At 33.1% G+C, this 15,253-nt stretch overlaps 1 protein-coding gene across 2 annotated transcripts in view; it reads left to right on the top strand.

Moving 5' to 3' along the window:
- The window catches only part of VMP1 (vacuole membrane protein 1), a 114,425-nt gene that overhangs the window by 84,836 nt on the left and 14,336 nt on the right, over positions 1 to 15,253 (top strand). For both annotated transcript variants that reach the window (XM_019736323.2, XM_074320404.1), the window contains 3 exons: positions 1,579 to 1,659; positions 5,078 to 5,194; positions 10,177 to 10,238. In XM_019736323.2, the coding sequence (XP_019591882.1) occupies positions 1,579 to 1,659; positions 5,078 to 5,194; positions 10,177 to 10,238 (260 nt within the window). The remainder of the gene's footprint in view (positions 1 to 1,578; positions 1,660 to 5,077; positions 5,195 to 10,176; positions 10,239 to 15,253) is intronic.

The raw sequence follows: 15,253 nt of genomic DNA, 5'->3' as shown, positions 1-15,253 counted from the left end.
TGTAATTTGTTTTAAAATAAGTTTTTTTGGAAAGCTGATTTCATTATATATTCTTAAACAGTTTTAAAATCACAATCAATATTTCACTCTTAATGCAATAGTTAATTTAAGGAAAAAAAAAGTCTAGTTAGAAATCTGAATTAAAATTGAAAGTGTCCTTTGCTGCAATAGTTCAGTTGTTTACAATATTAAATCTGATGTAATTGACTTACTAAGAAAGTAAGCCTAATTCCCCCCCAAACAATTGTCTCTTTGGAAATAAATTGTAAAATTACAAAATTGCATTGCAGAATTTAGTTAATGATTAACTTTGAACTTGAAAAGTGTTTATATTGACTGTTGATAGCTTTTAAAATATACCTTATTGGTTGAATTCCTTTGACTTTTTCACCATTCTCAGCAAATGAGTAGGAGGAAGATATTATTTTTTTATTTTAATACTCAATGTGGTAATTTGATAGGGCTATGCTACATTATTTGTTAAAGGATTTTTGTTTGTTTGTTTTTTTAAGTAGAAATAAACACTTTCTGTTGTGGATTAGTGAAGTGCTTTAAACCCTGTTAATATTCTGTGAAGGAACCTTCTATCTTATATTCTGACCTTTCTATAAGATTTCTGTCTATTAGAGTGTTGAACTAGTGAGAGGAAGAAGACCTATGATGTGAATTACTGTTTAAAAAGACGTTTACACATTAGCTAATATTTTTTATTGTCTCAATCATTTTCATTGAAATTTTGATTGGAGTATATACCATTTCAAAACCATGAAAGAATTAGAGTCAAATTTCAGATTGGTACTTTTAAGAAAAAGTGTAGACATATGTATAATTGTAGCATGAACATGTTAGAAGAAGAAAATTGTGAAAATAAACTAGCCAGCCAAATACATGTTTCAGCATGGGAAGTGGCAATGGAGAAATAAAAAGAGCACTGGTTTCAGAATCTGAAGAGTCTACTCTACCTACACCTCAGGATTATTGAAAGGCTCAAGTACAATGTTTGTGAAAGCGTCTTATAAAACTAGCACAAGCTGTGCAAATGTAGGATGTTATTTTGCTTTGGGGTATAATGAATGGCTTAGTTATTGCCACATAGCCGTTTTTTTTCCATCTTCTGGCTAGTGATCAGCAGAGGTGTCTTTACTGGCTGTCTTGGAAAACCCTATGATTTCTTACCCTGATATAAATCAAGGAGTGAGTTGGAGAAGGAAAGAGAAGTAGAGGTGGTAGGCCAGTGTTTCTAAAAAAAATGTGTTGGTTCATGGTTAGTTTATAGCACTTTTTTCATCCCTAGATAATCCAGAGGGAATAAAAAAAATAAATTAATTAACAATGTTTTGGTTTATTCTTGAAATGTGGTACAAGTTTATCTTTACGGATGTAATTAAAGTTCTATCAAGATTTTATTTGCATGTTTTCCAGTGCAGCCTGTTGTGATTTTAAAAAATCATTCATCTTATTAAATGAATCAATGCTTTCAGATTGTGAGACATTTCATATAACTCTATAATATAAAGAACTATCTTTCCTTCTTCCTTGTACTTTTCATTAATGTCTTGATACCCCTCTTTTATACAGGACTTTGCCTCCCGGGCTAAACTGGCAGTTCAAAAACTAGTACAGAAGGTTGGATTTTTTGGAATTTTGGCCTGTGCTTCAGTAAGTGAATTGTATTAAATATGAGAAATTCCCATAAATAGTGGATTTATATTTTGATCCAACTTGTTTTTAAAGATACAAGCCTGAGTGTTGAAAAATGGTATCACTTTTAATGGGTATGTAATTTTATTAATCATCTTACTCATCAAATGAGCTGTTTTCTGTTAGATAGGTTCATATTTTGTTTATTGACTTTTAAGCATTTCATCATGCCATGATGACTTCAGGCCTAAATGGCTTGATTCAGTAAGAACAAAGGAGACAAAATCCATCCTTCCCATGAAGAATTTATAATGAAGTGCATTTAACCAAATAACAATGACTTCATTCTTTCCAGAGTTGTAGATAAGTAGTCTTTTTCCAAAGTTTCAAGCATTAGTTATAAAGATGAATTCACATAAAACCCGTCTTACGTGACATTAACACCTAGTTAGGTAATTGGAACATCTGTGGCAAAGTTAAGGCCATCTTTGGTTACCGTGAACTCAGAACCCATTTATGTCAGAAACTTAATCTCTCAAATTGCAAAATTTGTGAAATTGATGTTCTTTGATGAGTTGGTGTTTATCCTTGTCCTTTTCAAATATAATAAAAAGTTACATTTGAAATGCAGCATTTTGAGCCAAATTTTCTTTGGTAGTCCTTATACACTTGTTGGTAGTTCTGTGGTAGATTTGGCCAGAATAACTAGGTGAACCTAGTTGATATGATAAAAGCTGTAATTATAAGTAAAATTCACAAAATTATTGTCTACTGACACATAGCTACTTTATTATGTATGAGCACATGAATATATCTCTGAGTACCCACTTTCCATGCCTTAGCAAAGCAAATGGCCAACAAAGGAGAACATTTGGTGCCAAAATTTCAAATGTGGTATCAGCAGTCTAGAGATATTTTAAAATATACATGTGCCTGAATTATACTATCTTTTGACCTTGGCAATACTAGCAATTTTCATAATCTAACTTTTTAATATAGAAGCTCTTTATTACAATATTGATCTTAACTATTTGAGCAATGTATAGGTATGTTGTAGTGTGATATTACAGAATTGGCTTTGGAGTCAGGCTTACTTAAGTTCCTAGTTTTCACTCTTACCTAGTTATGTAACCTCAGTCAAGTTACTCTCTTTGAGCCCTAGTTTTTAAATTTTCAAATGGGGCAATAAGACATTTGCAAAGGCTGATGTGAGGATTATATATGTGAACTAACACAGTGCCTAGAACATAAATGGTCAACCATTTTTTAATTGTTATTCATCAGCTTTGGATCAGCCACTGAGTGCTTGGAATAAAGAAGAAAAAGGAATATTCCCTTTCCTCAAGGATCCTGAAGTCTAGTGAGGGTGACCATTGAAATATATCGAGAAGTAACAAGTGCTGTGGAAACTAAGCAGAACAGGATTAAGCTGAGAGGCTTAATGGATAATAATGTTCTTAGCTTCAGGCTAAGACAACAAGCCTGGGAACCAGGGTTGTTGCCTGGGTGGAAATCCTGCTCTGCTGCCATTTACATTGACCAAATTGCTTAACCTGTCTCACTTTTTTTATCTGTAAAATGGATGGAACAGAATCATCCATAGCCTTGTTTGGGGAATTAAGTAAGTTGATGATGTAGAAACCTTAGAAAAGTACCAAGCAAATCAAAGCATTCAATAAAAGTTAGCTTTCATTATTCCTAGGGAAAATACAAATATCTTTGATTTATTAAAGCAAAAAATACTTATTCCTTGGCACTCGTCTATACCTGTGTCCAAACTGCTAAAAATCTGCTTTCTATACTAGCCAGTCCTCTTTATATTTGACTAGAATAGTCAATATTTAACATAAATTGATAGATTAATTTTGCCCTAAGAACTGTTTTTAAAGATATGTTTAATACATTAAGGTATTAAAGATATATATACTTGATTTAAGGTAAAAGCCTTATTAATTAGTTATTTTGCTATTAATATTTAAACAGTAAATATTAAGGTAAAAATAAAACAGTAAATATTTAAGGTAAAAATAAGTAAAATTTGTAGTTGAGGGAATATCTCAAAGCTACTTAATAGTTCTTTTAATTCTAATCTTTCTGTCTATGTATTTAGTTAAAGTTGAAAAAAAGAATAAATAACATGCACATGTAACAACCAATTCATTGATTATAATCCTACTTACACTGAAGTGTCCAACATGTTAACAAATTCCAATTTTTATCTACTCTGATTTACATATCTTGTATAGTTTGATTTGCATCTCAACATGAGGTGGAGCCTGATAATAAAGGAAAACAATGAAAATTATTCATAGAGTTCTGAGGGTTGAATGAGAAAATATAAGAAATGACAGTTGTAGTGCTATGCAAATGATATTGTTATTACGTGGTTGTAAGACAGATGAAGTTGTGTAAACACTTTGAATTTGGATGGGGAAAACAAAACTTATCGAATCCAGTTACTAACAAAAGAATACTTGAATTCTAATTTAGTCATGGCACTGTTTTTAAAAAAGAACATAAATGACAAATATCTTTTAAAACAACTAGGCTTTTCTTTGAAAGTTCAAAAATGAAATTATATAAATTAATTGACTTATAAATGATTCGGCCAACAGCCACTTCTATGGGAGTACTTCTGTGGGAGAAAAACGGATGAAGTGCTGAAAAACAGCTTGTGGTTTCTTTGCATTTTTACATGAATTGTCTTTTAGTATTCTTGAAATGTGGGATTGTTTGGAAAAGGTATTTGTTGTGAATCACTTCTTTGTCTGGGACTGAGTGTTCAAAACATCTGAATCAGTGTTGTATTTCCACACTTGATTTTCTTTCTAAAACATGTCACACAGCTCCACAGCCTTCGGCTCTTATAAAATAAAATACAAATAATGAATTTATTTATTTTTTATGTTGCAAAGTAAAAGTAGATCAATATATAAATGTGTTTGTGAATTTACAAGAATGTTTGCTATAGATGTGAACACTTTCTAGATAGTATTTATTTTAGTGTAAAGATCTGTAAACCCCAGTAACTACTGAAATAATCTTAAGGCTTTTTTTCTTCATTTATACCTCACCTTGGAAAACAGCTAGCTCCCAAAAACCAAGTATCTACTGAATAGTATTAAATTCCTGTGAATCCATTGGCTTTGTCCAATTCTAATATGATAGAAAAAAGTATATTTTGGGGACATTAACTATAAGTAATACAAGCAAAAGGAAAGCTCAGTTTGCTTTGAATAGATTGAATAGTCTGAGATAAATATGAGACCCAATTTATAGACACGTTAGAACACTTGCCTAACCTAAACAGTCTAGTACTGATAGGGGAACCCGTACCTCTCTTTGCAATGTAAATAAGGCTTTACCTATAGGTGGTGAAATTAAACTGTTCTTTGTATTATATGTGTAAGTCCCATTTTAATTTTCTTTTTAATAGATTCCAAATCCTCTATTTGATCTGGCTGGAATCACATGTGGACACTTTCTTGTACCTTTTTGGACTTTCTTTGGTGCGACCCTGATTGGAAAAGCAATAATTAAAATGCATATTCAGGTAATTATACCCTTATTCACTGCCTAATGGTGATGAGTCGATTAAAATGCATTCCAAGGCAAATTGTTAAGATGTTGGTTCTGCTTCTTTTGGTTGGTAGCTTGCTTAGGTATTCAACTATCGTATGTCATTTAGAGGTTAGTGAATTTTGGGTAGGTTTTCCCTGTCCATTTTGGAAAATTGTGACCCTTTATTATTTTTCTTCTTGTTTTCTTTCTTCTTTCTTCCTACCTCCATTCCTTCCTTTTTTCTTTCTTTATTTCACTTTTTTCTTTGTGAAACTGTTTATCCAAGACTTTTACCAAACAAAAATAGTGTTCCTATATAGAAAAAATTCATGTCATTTTCACATACATAGCCCCAAACAATGTGTCTTTGCTGACCATGAGCTGAGAAAATATTTCCTTTCTCTCATTCTACTTTCCTTTTGCACACGGCATATAGTAATGCTTCCTCTCCAGACACCACTATCCTTTACAGAAAACAGCCAGATGTTAGTGTGGGGTAAAATGGAGAAGAAAGGGGTGTCCAAAGAGGCAAAAAGATGTGGCTTATGGTTAGAGAAGTAAAAATCTGCTAGTCTTCAAAGCCACTCTTAACAAAATCTTTAGGACAGCAGGTACTGTGTTTCCCCAAAAATAAGACCAAACTGGAAAATAAGCCCTAGCATGATTTTTCAGAATGACATCCCCTGAACATAAGCCCTAATGCGTCTTTTAAAGCAAAAGTTACCATAAGACCTGGTCTTATTTTCGGGGAAACATGGTATGTTGTGTATATACTGTATGTACAGAGGAGATAAAAGAGACTAAGAATTTAAATGAGCTGAAAGCGTGTGTGCTTCTAGGACTGTGATATAAATTGTTTCCTTCTAAGTGCAAATCTCACCAGAATAAAATAAAATTAACCTGGAAAGAATTTCTTAATCAATGAGATTTGCAACAAAGAGGCATTCACCAAAGGAAAGGCAAGAACAGTGAGTAATGTCTATGCCCTGGTATGATTCCTTAATAATTGAAAGAATGTCTATCCTCCAAGCTTCTTAACACTTGTCTACCTCCAGTTCTTAGTAGAAAAGAATAAAATAGAAAAACTTCAGCTGCTTCTACCTGCACAGTTTCAATATTAGATTTTGGCATGTGAGATGAATTTTTTAAACCACTCTCCTCCCATAATAACCACTCAAAATTTCAAGGGTATGTTTCTTTCTCCTTCAGGGAGTATATTTTGTCCTACTTACATTAAGTATATTGTTCTGTGAACATGAGTTTTTTAATACTGGAATGCTAGTTAGTTTGGTAAATATTTAAAATACCGTAACAGGATTTTTCAAATGATAAAATATTGTAGTGAGTAATGAATTATTTTACAATGTATCTGAAGATAATGTTTTCTGTGATCTTTTTAGTTCTTTCTGGGGGAAGAAGAAGCTATCATTTAGCTTTTCAGAGTCCTTTGAAAGTAGTAATACCCAAGGAATAATAACAGATCATTTTAATTCCCTTGCTAACAGCAACTTCTTTAGGAATCCATAATCTTCATGCATCCTGCTTTCTGTAGTAATGTTTTATAAATTATAGTACAATTTGTTATGCTAAAAGTACCCTATAGTGATAAGGTGTGCAACTTATATCAGACCTTTTATTACAGAATATTCAAAAGTAGTATATTTTAAAAACATTCTCAGTAGATTTTTTTCAAGTTTGAACAATGCTTGATTTTTTTTACATAGTACTTCATACTTTAAAGTGCTTAGGGTATGTCATTTGATTTAATTATTATAATCTTGGGCTAGAGGGATTATTGCTCCCATTTTGTAATTATCAAACTTGCAGATGTTAATAAGTAATAGTTACCTAAGAGAGTAAGTAACAGCTGGAATTTGAACTCTAGTCTTTTGGCTTCAAGTTCAGTGTTTTTTCCAGTCTTTTGCATTGCCTTCTTAACTATAAATTATTTATATGATTGAGGAAATGGAATTGTTTGATGCCTGCTATTTTTGAGGACTTGTGCCAAGCAGTTGGCACTGGTTATTTCAGAACAATTCTGTGAGGTGGTTATTATCCATAGATGGGGAACTAAGTGTTAAAGAAGATAAAATACATGCCTACGAGCCAGGAATTCAAACCAATCTCTATAAAGTCAAAGCTCATTCCCTGTTTCTGTATGAAAGAAAAAAGAGAAAGCTAAAATCCATCTATGTTTCTGAAAGGAAAGAATCTGAGTTGCTTCACTAAACTGAGACCATGGGATGTGTTTGCTGTTTCACTGTTTCTGAGACATACTTTCTAAAGGCATGTCACTAGATGTGTAGCTCAGGGCAACAAACATTTTGTGTTCCTTGGGTAAGCAATATTAGTGAGTAATATAAACATTGTAACATCCTGAAATAACGGAAAAACACCATGCACAGATTTTTCTATATTCTAATAGTAAACCTATCTCCTCTTCTGGTTCTCTTCTCTTTTTTTCCTCTTTTTTAACTTTCCTTGATAAATGTTGTTACTTTTATTGATATCTTGCTGTCAAACCTCCCCTAAAACTTTTAAATCAGCCCACTTAATAATGTGAGTTCAGGATTTCCCCTTCCACTGGAGAAGTTCAAGACTCTGCCCGTAGAAGGACCATTAGAAACCTTAATAATGAAGAAGGTGAGAAGTCAACATGTTCATGTATAATATTTCATGTACCATACAATTTACTTACTATGTGAATTGCTTGTTGCCGCTCTACCCTCCCACCACCACCACACATACATACACAGGAATATAAGCTCCAGGAGGACACAGATTTTTGTCTTTCGGATCACTGAGGTATTCTGCTGCCTAGAGTAGCATTAGCATGTAGTAGGCACGCAGTAAATAGTTAATAAATGAATCTAAGATTCTTCTTATCATTGAAGGACCTTTCTTTTACAGATAGGTTCTTCTTTGTTCATTTTGCCATCATTAGTTCCCTATACCCATCTTTTTTTTTTCATACTCTCCCCTTCCCCTTGTTTCCTCTGTGCACATGGTTGAGTGGGCTGTTTTGTGGTCTTTTACTTGGTAGAATCCCCACTCAGACCTCTAGCCTGAGATTTATGTTCTTAAATGTCTGACACATTAAAAACAAGACATTTACGTCGTGCCGAGAACAATAAATTTTCAAGCTGTTGCATATAACAAGAAAGTCTTGTTTTGTTTTCAAGCAATGAAATTGTGCAATTATCTGGGTATTGGCTTATTTTGAATGTTAGGAAATGATGGTAGGGAAAGCTTATGGTGGTGAGATCACTAAGAGACAAAACCATTAGCTCTGTTTTTTAGTAAAAGATTTATAGCTCTAAGTAAGCGGTTTTTAGTCTAGATATTAGAAGGACCCTCATATAGTAATGCTTTTATCCTAAATGATCTATAATACTTTTATTAGCTTCATAATCTTCATATACCATTGATGTAACATTGTTTATAAAATCATCCATCTTGTAGCTGTTTGACATCTATATGTGCTTGTTTTTTCCATGAGATAGGTAAGTATCCTTTTCAAATTAATAGGTGCATAAACAAACACCAAAAAAGGACTACGAACTTTTTTTAGACTTTTTTCCTTATACTGTGCAGCTGCCAATATCTCTTAACACTAGCACATGAAGAAAATGCCGGTGCCTTATTCTTCTACCTAAAATAATAAGCTTTTTAGTCTAAAGTAGGCACTTTCCTGAGAGTTACAATGAATGGATAAAAAGAAAACTGTTGCTGTGTTTCCCTGAAAATAAGACCTAGCCGGACAATCAGCTCTAATGCATCTTTTGGAGCAAAAATTAATAGAAGACCCGGTCTTATTTTACTATAAGACAGGGTATAATATAATGTAATGTAATATAATATAATACCAGGTCTTATATTAATTTTTGCTCTAAAAGACACATTAGAGCTGATTGTCCGGCTAGGTCTTATTTTCGGGGAAACAGTATTTATTTCCCTTCCTTCCCCTGGTTACATAGGCTAAAGTTATTATTTAATAACAAAGCACTAAAATGTTATCAGGAATTTGGAGAGACACTATAGGAGTACTCATATTTAATCAGTCATCAATCCTATAAAGCTAAACTTTAATATCTCCTTCTTGAGTCTCTAATTAATTGTATTTATGTGACCTTTTCTTTCTTGAATGTCTATAACACATTGCTTTTACCACAAATGGCACATGTATTCATATATATAGTATTTACCATGTTTGTACTGTGTATAGAAAAAAATTGTCAATATCTTCAGGGCATTGAAGAAGTATTCTTCTCATCTTTGTGTTCTCTGAAAACCCGTAATAATTCCTTATAGTACTTTTTGTAACATTTGTTGAATTGAGTTAAGAATATTTGCTACCCGTTAGCCCTAAAGGCATCTTTACTTGTCAGAAAGATAAGGTATCAACATCTTTAATTAATGGAGAGTACCTCAGTAACACCAAATTGAAAATGACCCGGGTCTAATAAAGATCCTCAATAATTTGTTGATGCCTTTGTTTGTGTCCTAATCCTGAAAGTCCAAGCTCACTCAGGATCTAAAAATGGAATTTTCATACTTCCATGAAGGATGTAGTCTTTCCAAGATCCTTTGGATTAGATTTAGCCAAACCCCTGTCATCAGGCTGATCAGCTTTAATTTCAGTAGTGGGGGCTATATGGGAACCCATGATTTCAGTTGTATACACCATTCTAAGATACATAAAACATGTGGAATGTCCTCCCAGTCTTGGGTTTCATGACTCATAGTTTTCCCTCAGACATGGTCATGTATCTCAGTAAGTCTAGAACAGTGCTTAAGGAAAAACATCTTTAAAATACCACGTAGGCAGCAAATGGTGTTTCTTATTTTTTTATAAAGAATCTTAAAGATTGCAATTAGAGGCAGCACCTCACCTTTTTAGACTTACCAGAATTGTGAATTTATATTGTTTTTTTCCATGAGAAATACTTATTGTAACTGGTGTTTTCTTTACAGAAAATCTTTGTTATAATAACATTCAGCAAACACATAGTGGAGCAGATGGTGGCTTTCATTGGGTGAGTAATTCTTTAAGGACTAATATTAATATCACCGTTTGAATGGGAGGAAATGTATAAAAGACTTTATTGGGTTAGAACTGTTAGATAACTCTCCTTTTGAGGAAATAACTTTTGCCCTGTTATTAGTTAAATTGACGAAGACCCTCTTGCCCTGCAGCAGGGAAGGATAAAGCTCAGATTATCCTTGTTTAATGTTAAACCAAACATGTATCAAGTCGTAAAATTCTTGATTTGAAAGAGGCTTTGGAGTTGGAGACTGTTGCCCTCCAAAGAAGTAAGAAATTCTCTTTATATAAAAGGCATGTGTGTCATTACAATTTAATAGTGCTTTATAGTACAGTGCCTTGATTTTTAGCCAGATACACAGTTGCATTTAATTTAAAAAGAAACCTTCATAAAATATTAACATTTAATTAAATAAGATATGATAAGATAGTATAATATGATGTCTTGAACCTGTTACTTCGTTAGAGAAAAATCAGGCTATTTTAAAAAGCTAGTATTCAAAGCTTTCATTTTTGTATTTACAGAAGTAAGACCAGTTTTAACATAAACTTTAAATAATAATGTCATAAATTTGTGGAGTTGACTTTGATAAAACAGTAAAGAAAAACTCATTTTGTTTGATTAGTCAAATTAACTGTCAATTGGAATGTGAATACAGTGATATATTCAATGAGATTTTTTTAATATATGATTTTAATTCAGTGTTTATAGCTGAGAGGTTTTCTTTTCATTTGATAGTATAACTGCCCAATGGTGGAAAAGTATTAAGTCGAAATACCCTTTGTGTGGTTTTAAAATAAATCTTTATCTTAAAAGCTGTTTATAAAACAAAACATTTGTGAAATTTTTTTGCTATTTTTTAAAAAGTTGCCACTTAGAGGTTCATGAGTATTAATTTTATTTTTTAAGCCGTATATTATATATTTCCTCTTTTTTATAATGATATGTTTTATAATAAAATACTTTTTAATATTTTCTAGTTAGTTTTAGTAATTTAGTAGTAATTGAGGAAAAACATATCTTGAGAATATACCCAGTGGAGCCAAACATTATTAGTTTTATTACTTCCTAAACTTCTGATTATAGATGTGAATTATAGCTTGTACATTAAAGTTTAATTACTCCAGTTTTTGGTTGCTTGAATCCTTACAAAAAAGTGCTTTACAAGTAACCATATGTGGCATTTGAAAAGAAAGAAGGACTATTCTTGCAGCTTTATTTTTTAACTACAAAGAAGATGTTTCATATCTGTTCTTAGAGATTACTGTTGCGCCCTGAGAGAATTCTGAAGGACATGTAGCTAAATGCCACACAGACCCACACGTTGTAGGAGTGACTGGGTTCGTAGCATCCTATATTTTTCCTTTCTCCTTTCGCCATACTGAACATTTTAGAAAGAAGTTTCTTGTTTACTTCTATATCCTCACCACTACCACCTTTTGTCTTTCCAGCCTTTGGTGTTTCTAAGAAGATAGATTAGTTAGTCACCTGTGTTATCCACCCACATCCAGTTTCATTCCTTTCCAATCTGTTCACCATACTGCAGTTAGTAACTTTTAAAAAATTTTTATCTGAGCAGGTCACCACCACTGTCCTCACCCCCCAGTTCATCATCTTCTTGAAACCCTTTACTTTTTCCCCCTTTATTTTTAAGAAAAGCTCAAACTCCTTAACATGGTCTATAAAGCCTTGTATGATTTGTCCCCTATAGTTTTCTCTGCTTGAGTCAGCTACCACTGATCTTGGCTTGTGCTTTTTCCTTTGCCTAGTTCAGGGTTTCTCAGAAAACATTTCTACTATTGACATTTTAGGCCAGATAATTCTTTGTGTGGGGGACTGTCCTGTGTGTTGTAAGATGTTTTAGCTGCATCCTTGTTCTCTACTCACTAGATGCCCACAGTGTCTCAGTTGTGACAATCAAAATGTCTCCAGACATTGCCAATTGTCCCACGGCAAGTAAACCCTCACTACCACCACCAACCCACTGAGAACCACTGGTCTAGATAATGTCCTTTAGATTTCCACTATTATATTCACAAAATGCCTTTCCTTACTAGGTCAAATACACTCTTACAGGCACTGACAATTGTACTGTTATGTCTGTGTTTAAGGGTGTGTGGTTATTTTCCTCCCACTAACCTGTAAGCTTTTTATTGACAGAGGCCAGGACTGTTTTTGTTCACCACGCAGTCCACAGCACTTGGCATCTTGATTGACATAAAGCAGATGCTAAATAAATACCTGGTGAATAAATGAACACATGGTGTCTAAATAAAGATCTGGCCAATAAAAATTAGCAAATTATATAAAACTCTAGCCTTTGGAATTTTTAAGAAATTATATTACTTATCTACAGTAAATAGAAATAAAAAAGGTGTACTTAAACTTAAACTGACATTTTAAAGTTAGAATTTTTTATGTTTTTCAGAATCAGTAGTTCCTTACCCTTATCTCCTCTAGCGCAGCCCCTCAAAAAAATCCAGTGATCCTTTCTTCTTAAAGAAAGTTTTGCATAAAGTTATTCTAAGGTATTTAAGACCTACTGAATTCTTATTTTTATTGAATTAGATGGGTGGTGTCATATTTTTTAAATTGTTTTCAGGAGACATATGTTGGAATGTCCTGATATCTTCATCTTTTCCCCAGCACTGTCTGTAGGGATTACCTCAACTTCTTTTCAAGATAATATATTAAATAGTATAAATAATAAATGTTCAAATGATAACTCATAAATAGGCTCATCAAACCTAAACTGAAAATTAAGTTAAAACAGGGAGAATGAATTTGCAGTAGACCTAAAATTATTTTGTGTCATAATGAGTAGTTTAGCAGTTTATTGCAGAAAAGGAAGAGCAGTCACATTCCGTAGACCCATTGCTGAGTTGAACTCAAAATACGGCCTGGAGCTTACTGTAGAGACATTCTCCTTTGATTATTAGTTCCTCCCTCTTAATACTGTTAACACTCTAAATGGTATAGTGAATCATCAAACTAAACTAGTAAATTTTGGAATACAACCTTTTGAAGAATATTTAAAATTTTTGTGCCTACAATTAAGGGAGTGATGAATTGCCATGGTAGAGAAAAAAATGTCAAAAGACAAGACCAAAAAAGAGGCAGCAACTGTTGAAATATAAAATTATGAGACACTAAGGCAAGAAAGAATGAAAAATTAATCTCAAGAGTAAGGACAGCTATGGAGTTGAAGATGAAGAGAACACACAGGCTTCAGAGAAAACAAATCTAGATTTGAATATGAACTCTGCCACAGTTACTTGCTTGTGTCCACTTTTATTTGCTGTTCTTTCAAACAACAGGAGTAGAGTAGCGTTTCTTTTCCCAGTTTAGGAGACTACTGATAATCTTTCCAACTTCCAGTCAAAATGTGAAGTGTCCTATATCAAAATATTTTCTAGTTTAGTTGAAACATACTCAATTCAGTGATTTAACATTCCAAGACATGTGATTTTTAAAATGCCTTTCCTCTGAAGTTCTGCATTACCTGTGTTCTTAATGTCTCATTTTCCAAAATTTCTACTGACTGCGGATAGAAAGGTATACTACTACTAGTAACTGTTTTTGTGTGCTTTTGAGGAAGATTGAGGGAACGCATTCTTTTCCTTGCAGGAAGTTGTCATTTCTTTACTTTATTCTCTGATCAGTAAAATGCCTTTAACCGGGACAAAGTTTTTCATCAAAGTATATATGAGCATACCTCAGTGTTTTTGGTTTTTTTCCAATTATAGTTGATGTTCAATGTTATATTAGTTTCAGGTGCACAGACAGGATAGTGTTTAGACTTATATAATTTACAAAGTGAACCCCTGATTAATCTAGAACCCACCTGGCACTATACATAATTAATAATAAATTATTGACTATGTTCCCTATGCTGTACTTTACATCCCCATGACTGTTTCGTAACAACCAATTTGTACTTCTTAATCCCTTCACCTTTTTACCCAGCCCCCTATCCTCCCTCCCATCTGGGAACCATCAGTTTTTTCTCTGTATCTGAGTCTGTTTCATTTATTTTGTTCTTTAGATTCCATATAAAAGTGAGATCATATGGTATTTGTCTTTCTCTGTCTGACTTACTGCACTTAGCATAATACCCTCCAGGTCCATCCATGTTGCCACACAAATAATTCTTGAGGATACAATTTTTTTAACATAATGAGTATTCTACATACAATTATTATTGTTACTGTTTACTTCTAATTGCAGCCATGTAGATGGGTGTTTATCCCTCTTTTATTGATAAGAAAATGGGCTCTAAGTGGTTATAAATAACTCACATAATTTTTTATTTTAGTTTTTTTCATTCATAAAAAGGAGTTCATACTATATGTAACCTTTTGGGACTTTTCACATATTATATTGCTGATATATTGTGTGTTGCTGAAGATTATTAATTTTGACGGCTATATATTATTCCATTGGGGAATTATTCACCTACTCTCTCACTGATGGGCATTTGGAATGTTTTCATGTTTTTTGCTGTTCTGAGCAACAGGAGCTTCTTAGTGTAAGATGTGTACACATAGTTCTTAGTGTACACATCTTCTTAGTGTAAGATGTGTTGAGCACATAGTAAGTAGTCTAAGGGGATGATGAAAGGGACAACACAAAAGAGGGAAAAGGAAAAGGAAAGAGAGATTGGACATAAGCAACATAACCCTTTGTTGTGATAACTTAGTTTCAATAATTTAAGATAACTTAGTTTTGTCTAGGGGCCAAACTTGGGTAAAATCTCACCATAGGTGTGCCAGGCCAGGTTACTCACCTCCCCCCACGTGGCAGTTAGTGTTGACCATTACATCTCCGGTGGTGAGGTTTAAGTATTAATTTTATACAGGTTTGAATGCTATACTGATGACTAAAGGAAATATCCTTCCCCAAAGGGCTTTAGTCACAATGCCCATGGAGTGGCCTAGCGAAATACGATGCCCTAAGTAAGTATGCTTTGGGCCCGTGGTATTTTTAGTACAGTATGTCTTTGTATG

The sequence above is a fragment of the Rhinolophus sinicus genome, linkage group LG15 (genome assembly GCF_036562045.2).
Source record: "Rhinolophus sinicus isolate RSC01 linkage group LG15, ASM3656204v1, whole genome shotgun sequence".
Lineage (NCBI taxonomy): Eukaryota > Metazoa > Chordata > Mammalia > Chiroptera > Rhinolophidae > Rhinolophus > Rhinolophus sinicus.
Note: the sequence above shows the minus strand (reverse complement) of the source record. Positions and strands in the feature narration are given on the sequence as shown.